Source organism: Chrysochloris asiatica, unplaced genomic scaffold (genome assembly GCF_000296735.1).
Source record: "Chrysochloris asiatica unplaced genomic scaffold, ChrAsi1.0 scaffold00049, whole genome shotgun sequence".
NCBI classification, from domain to species: domain Eukaryota; kingdom Metazoa; phylum Chordata; class Mammalia; order Afrosoricida; family Chrysochloridae; genus Chrysochloris; species Chrysochloris asiatica.
In genome coordinates this window covers 11,488,727-11,495,836 of record NW_006408567.1, presented here as the reverse complement: position 1 = coordinate 11,495,836, position 7,110 = coordinate 11,488,727, and the positions used below count along the sequence as shown (strand labels likewise).

Sequence of the window (7,110 nt, the reverse complement as noted above, 5' to 3'; positions counted from 1 at the left end):
CCCTCCACACACAGAGTAAACAGGGATGGGCAACTTGGACATTGGATACCCAAAATGGGGGGCGGGGGGCTACAAAGGCAAGAAGTGACTGGCTTACAAGCTTTCAAGAGGGAACCTAGAACCAGAGAGCCTGGAGGAAGGATAGAATCTCCAGCGTGTAGTATTCAATCGGACTAGCTGGGGCTGAGGCAATGAAATGCAAACAGTTCTCTTGTGATGCAATAGTGAATAATTGTTATCAGGACTGATTGTGAGGGTTGGAAATGTAAAGGAAGACGTTTTATAGCAAGGAGGAGAGTGATTAACTTTTCAGTCTAGGAGCGTAAGTCCCTAGGACCATCAAGGGAGAAGAGCAGAGAGCAGGACCCTACCCAGAGAAGCAGTGATGCCTGAAATGGAGCCAGAGATGATAACGTGGAGCAATGGAGCAGCTGGAGACTTCAGATCCAGAGAGGGAGAGCGACTGTGTGCTGATGACCTGGGGGGCATGGGGAAGGATTGCATGGAGGGGATTGTAACCATGGCAATGAGACTATACAATAGAATGAATGTAAAACCAATGTTCTCCCATGTAAACTATCACATAATTCACAATAAAACATTAAAAAAACAAAAATTCAACAGGTGCCATCGTAATTATCTAAAAGTTAATTTTTAAAATACGGTCTGTAAACCGGTTGTACAGAGGAGCCACTTGGCTAGTAACGCAAGAGTTTTCATTTTCACATGCTACCCAAGAAGCCCTGGTGGAGCTATGAACTAGGTTCCAGTAAAGCTGTAGTCTCGAGAACACTCTGTAGGGCCTGAATCCACTTGATGGGTTATTTCGGTTTTTAATTTGTTGAGGGAAGAGAGGCAGGGCTGGGTCAGAGGTCACTCCAGTCCTCGGGGCACAGCCCTTGCCACCTGCTTCTGAGGACTACAGCGCCCATCGAGAGGGACATAACTGCGCATGCGACCTGATCACGTACATTTCCCAGCGGGCCGAGCGCTTACGCTGACGCGCGCGTGCGCCCTCCCGTCTTTCCCGATTCTCGCTTGAGTTTGACCTACAACCGCCGGGGAGAAGATGGCTGGCCCAGCAGTGACCAGGCTCTCCCAGGTGAGAGTACAGAGGTCCTCAAGCTAGCGAGAAGATGGGGGGATCTGTACCAAACCCCTAGCGCCGGAGTGCGAAGGCACGACTTAGCTGCCATTAAAGGTCATGAGACCCGGCGATAATGAGCGACTCCGGCGTCCCCGCTTTCCCCCGGTACACCCGCGGGGCGGTGGGTGCGGGGCTGCGCTTGCCGTGACCTCGGCGCCCTCGGAGCACTCCCGGGAGCAGCTGGCTTGAGGACCGCGGAAGAGGGTGTGGGGCTTCCCCGGATTCCGAAGAAATACCATGGCCCACCTTCAAAACAATCGTTTTCATTTGTTTTGTGATAAAGTTGTTGTCAGGGGTAGCTAGCAGTGCACCTTTCGCGTTTTTATAAAGACAGAAAAGTGTTCGTGACTCGTCCTTGGCTACTCAGCCATTATGGAAATAATCCCCAGAGAAGATCGAGTTTGGGGACCGGGTGTGCTTTCGCCACTACGTCGCACCATCATATCTATCCTGACAGATAGCATCGTTTTCCCATAGTGCTTAAAAATTAAGACTTTTAATCCTCAGCCAGTTTTGATTTAATACACTCCAGAGCTGGGAATATTTGAAGGTGACATATGCCCTTGCAGGTGCTAATTTTTAAACTGTGGGTTCCAATTGTCCCTTAATAGATGTTCTACCATCTTTCAGACCTAATGTCAGTTTTCAGATCAAACTCACATTTGCTGCTGTACTCAGTTTGTGTTTGGATCTGTAAGAAGGTACACTTATTGCAAATTAAAACTGGAATCCTCACAGTTTTATGACAGTCCTGCTCAAGAGTGTGAGTCTATAAATACAAAAAAAAAAAAAAAAAAAAATACCTGGCTCTTTAAAAAGCTCATCATAGTTCGTGTTTTCTCTCTCAGACCTGTCCCCAGTAAACTAGGAATTTAGTGAGAAGGTGACTCCCCAAACAACTTGAGATCATTCTCACTAGAGAATTTTACTCCTAAATAATAGAGTCCTGCTGTGGCACCGTAGGATAAGCACCCGACAGCATCGAGTTTGGCTGTTCAAATCCACCAGCTGCTCCTTGGAAACCCTATACAGGGTCACTATGAGCTTGGACCAACTTGACAGCACTTAACAACTTAACAACAGCTACTAGAGAGTAGTTCCCCTCCCTATAATCAAGCCATAGTTTAATTTTCATTATTGGGTTAAATGTAGACATCCATCAAGTAATCTCATGTGATCTGCTTTCCTTTATTGTTTTGCAGGTGCGGGGCTTCAGTACATCTGTGGTCAGGCCGTTTGCCAAGCTTGTGAGGGTATGTTATTTTCTATTCTGTGATAGAAAAGAAGATAAAAGTGATCTAGCAAAAATACAGTTAGGGCGTGGACTTAGTGTCCACATACTGTGTACGCTTTTTCTTCATGATTTGTGGGTCTCAGCGTGTGATGAGGTGCATGGGATGGGCTCACACAGTAAAGAGTGCCCGCTTTGTGTATGACCTTTAAATATGGAAACTTAATTTGTTCTCATAACAAAGAGTTCCATTAAACTGAACTTTGATGGGAAGGCTCTATAAGGAGAAATATATAGTGTTAGATATTTCATAAACAACTGTTTCGTGGCTCTTTAGTTTAAAACTACCTTGTATAGTGAAGCCCTGGTGTAGCACTGTAGGATAAGCACTAGATTGCTAACAAAAAGGTCAGTGGTTCAGACCCACCAGCTGCGCCTTGGAAACCCTGTACAGGGTCTCTGTGAATAGGAACTTGTTTGACAGCACTTACCAACAACATCATCAGACTCTAAAACCTTGAACTTAATAGTTACTGAACCACTTCTCCCAGTTAATTGAATTATAACAAGATAGAACTGGACAGGACTTTAGACAGCACATTTTCTAAATCCCTCATTTTATAGATGAAGAATTAGAAGCTCGAAGATTGAGTGGCCTAGCCATGAAAGCATCCCTAATTTGTTTGAGATTGTCTTTCAGTATAACTCTTTGATAGCTATTTAAACTGTTTTGTGCTTTAAAAAAAGTACATTAAAAGCTATAAACATCTGACTCTCCTATTGATAATTCAATATTGTCTTAACTGGTTTTGTTTTTTCCTTTTCTCTTATGCTTGTTTAAAAGCCACCTGTTCAAATATATGGTATTGATGGTCGCTATGCTACTGCCCTTTTCTCTGCTGCATCTAAGCAGAATAAATTGGATCAAGTAGAAAAGGAGTTGGTGAAAGTAGCAGTAAGTAGTTTTCTTGTTCATTACATATTAAGTTGCTATGTTATATTTTTTCCTTTATCTGCTTGAGTATGTGTCCCTAATGAGGTATACCCTAGAGGGGGAGAGGAGGAAAAAACACTCTTTCAGCTATTTTTTGTGAACATGTAATACATGTTCACATAATAATCATAGCACCTTTTTTGCATCTGAAGTTCAGGGATTATGTCTCCAAATATAAAAAACTAGAGGATTACCTGTGTTTACACATGAAAATGTGGAATGATTTGAACCTTCATAAGGGCAAAAAAAATTATTTGTGCTAATATTTGCTAATTTAATTAATTAAATGTAAGCAAGTATGAATTATCTCTAGAGGGATATATGTATTTGTACTCTAAAATATATAAGAAAGCTTTTTTGGTACTTTTAGCAACTTCTGAAGGATCCGAAAGTGGCTCTTGCTATTCTGAATCCCCATGTCAAGCGTTCCATTAAAGTGAAAAGCATAAACGACATCGTAGCAAAAGAGAGATTGTCTTCCCTCACATCCAATCTGATCAGTAAGTACTATAACTTCTGCATTTGGAACCTCCTCAAGCTTTGCCATTCAAAATAATGGTCTTTGGATTAGAAGCATCCACATTATCTGTGCAGTTGTTAGAAATGAAGACTTTCAGCACTCACCAAACCTCCTAAACCAGAATTTTCATCTTAACCAGATCCTCAAATGGATTTTTTTACACAGTAAAGTTTGAGGAGCTGTGTCCAAAGGATGTAAGCGTGTCTTAACTGCCTACTCAGTAATTTCAACCCACGTTGTAAACCAGTGAGATTCATACCAAGAAATGGTTTGTGGCCAGTGGCCACCTTCTGATCCTAATAATTTTCGCATCCTTTGGGGTAGAGCAAACAGGAACATTTAGATTGGTTTTCAAATCCCCATAGCCAACTCAAAATACGAGTTCCAAAGATAATGTATTCATATCATGATCTTTGAATATAATGTGTATGTTTGAGGATTTGTAGCTAAACATTGGAATCTGTGACCAAATACAAAAATCACATTGCAGATACTAAATGTATATAGTACAGTTCTATGGTCTCTAGTTTAAATGCCTATCAGAGTAATTTTTTTTTTTTTTTTAAAAAAAGCTGGTGTGGTACTGTAGGATAAACACTGGACAGCTGGCCACAAAGTCAGCAGTTCAAGCCCATCAGCTGCTCCTCTGAAACGCTATACAGGGTTGCTCTGAGTTGTAACCAACTCAACGGCACTTAACAACAATAACATACTTTTAAAATAATAAGTTGTATACCTTCTCTCTTCACATTCTTAAAGGATATTTGTGGGGTAGTATAAGGGCTTGAAAGTGCCATGGGCTGCCAAAACAACCAACCAGTAGATCCGTTTTGGAAGAAGTGCAGCCAGAGTGCTCCTTGGAAGCCAAGATGGCCAAACTTCATCTCTCATACTTCGGACATATTGTCAGGAGAGACCAGTTACTGGAGAAGGATATTGTGTTTGGTAAGGTGGAGGGTCAGAGAAAAAGAGGAAGACCCCCAGCGAGATGGACTGGCAAAGGGGCTGCATCGATAGACTCAGGCATGGCAACAGTTGTGAGGTTGGCCCAGGACCGGGCAGTGTTTCGTTCTGCTGTGAATAAGGTTGCTATGAGTCGGTACCGACTCAGTGGCACCTTTACAACAATAATAAGGGCATAGGTCTAAGCCAGCTTTTAGATGAATATGTCTACTCAGAAGTGACTTGTTCAGGTGAAGTGCACATTACTGAGAGAACTTCATTTCCCCAGATTTACTTGCTGAAAATGGTCGCTTGAACAACACCCCAGGCGTCATTTCTGCCTTTTCAACCATCATGAGTGTCCACCGTGGAGAAGTCCCTTGCACAGTTACCACTGCAACTGTAAGTATGGGTTTGCTGCTGTGTTTGCCTGGACATTATATGTGACACATTGTGTCAAAGTGGGGAGTTAGTGGGGGGAGGATAGGTTACCCAGTTAGGAAATTAGGAAAAGAGACTTGAGAGGTTTGTTTCATTTTTATACCAACTTTGTGAACCCCTGCCGGAAGGTACATTATATACTATATACTAAGACAAATATTTCACTAACCCACCGCTCTCAAGTTGGTAACAGCCCCACATGGCAGAGTACAATTGTTCTGTAGAGTTTCCAAGACTAAATCTTCCATAGCAGATGGCTTCATCTTTCTCCCTCAGAGTGACTGATGGGTTTGAAATGCTGACCTTGCAGTTACCAACCCAGTACTCAACCTGCTGTGCCACCAGGACTCCTTAAACATTTAACTGTTGTTGTTGCTAAGTACTGTGGAGTCGGTTCCGACTCATAGTGACCTTGCACAGGGTTTCTGAGGCTGCAAATCTTTACAGGAGCAGAAAGCCTCGTGTTTCTCCTGCGGAATCAGCTGGTAGTTTCGAACTGCTGACCTTGAGGTTAGCAGCTCGATTCATAACCACTGCGCTACCAGAGCTCCCTAAACATTTAACTAACTGGCATTAAATGCAAACCTTCTATAACTGTACTAATTTACATACAAATTCAACTTAAAGGCAGATTTAGGACTAGAATTTGTTTGTAAACCAGGAACTACCTGAATTACAAGGATAAGATTTTATAAGACTTTTAAGACCTATTTCTACTGTTTTTAATGTTGAAATTCCTGAATAAATAACTTTTATTACTGCTTTAAAAAAAACATGTCATGATTAGTGATTAAGGGCATAGGCTTTAGAGATATGCTAACTGATCTCAAATATTGACGCTAATCTTCACTTGCTGGTGTGACCTTCAGTGAATATTTTAACCACACTGACGTCAGTTTCTTTCTATGTACAGTAGGAGTACGAACCACCTGCTTTACATAGTTGTCAGGATTCAAGGAAACGGTGCTAGTACACTGCCTACCACAGACATAGTGCCTGGGACACATCAAAATGGAAGAATACCTCTGAAATCTCTAACCTTGGAGTCTCAGCAAATATTTTGATTGAATATTGTATTACCACACCTACCCAAGAAAGCTCTCATTAGATCTTTACAAGGTTGTAAAGGCTTTGTTAGGTTTTTGGACTCTTGGTTGAGGAGTGGGGAGGTCGGTTTTGTGATAGCTAAAAGGCCTATCCTTCACTTGCCTTTTTCATGATCTCACCTATTCAGCAGTAAGAGTTGGAGCCAAGAGGACAGAATGCAGTCTAGACATTCATTGGGCACTTGTTCTATACAAGCAGGTGACAGGGTGTGGCCTTCAGGAGCAGGCCAGTTCCCCAGACTCTCAGTGAGGTAGAGGAGAGTGACATGCTTGGTGAAACTTGCTCTGACAAGACAAACAGCAAATAGAGGCATTAGAACCAAGTGAAACTGCAGCTTCTTGTCAAAATACTAGCGCCGTGACCACACGAAATGCCTAAAGGGCCCATGAAATTCCCTGAAGCTGCACAGGTGGGCTTACGTCCTTCAGTGGTATAAACATCAGAGGGTTAGCCCTCTTAATCACTTCTAAGTTACGCTCTGGTGGGCAGTGTCTGAACCGCTAAAGGTGAGCTCCAGGGCAGCTTTGTCCCTGTGAGGCATACCTCTGAGGGGAGCACCAGCGTTGAGAAGTGAGTATGGTGGTCTCATATGCAGGGAGCCCCATAGGGTTAACACAGGGCCTCACCGGGTGTGTCTTGGGATGTGTGCTAGGGCTAGTTTGTCCTATCTCTTTGCTGAAAATCTTTGGATTTCTGTTACCTAAATGGGTCTTGTGCTTTTTTTTTTT

At 42.7% G+C, this 7,110-nt stretch overlaps 1 protein-coding gene across 1 annotated transcript in view; it reads left to right on the top strand.

Annotated features, from left to right (window-relative positions):
- Positions 1–1,069: 1,069 nt before the first annotated feature.
- The window catches only part of ATP5O (ATP synthase, H+ transporting, mitochondrial F1 complex, O subunit), a 6,812-nt gene continuing 771 nt past the window's right edge, over positions 1,070–7,110 (top strand). Inside the window, exons 1-5 of the mRNA XM_006862603.1 lie at positions 1,070–1,102; positions 2,350–2,400; positions 3,223–3,333; positions 3,743–3,872; positions 5,124–5,236. Coding sequence (XP_006862665.1) covers positions 1,070–1,102; positions 2,350–2,400; positions 3,223–3,333; positions 3,743–3,872; positions 5,124–5,236 — 438 coding nt within the window. The remainder of the gene's footprint in view (positions 1,103–2,349; positions 2,401–3,222; positions 3,334–3,742; positions 3,873–5,123; positions 5,237–7,110) is intronic.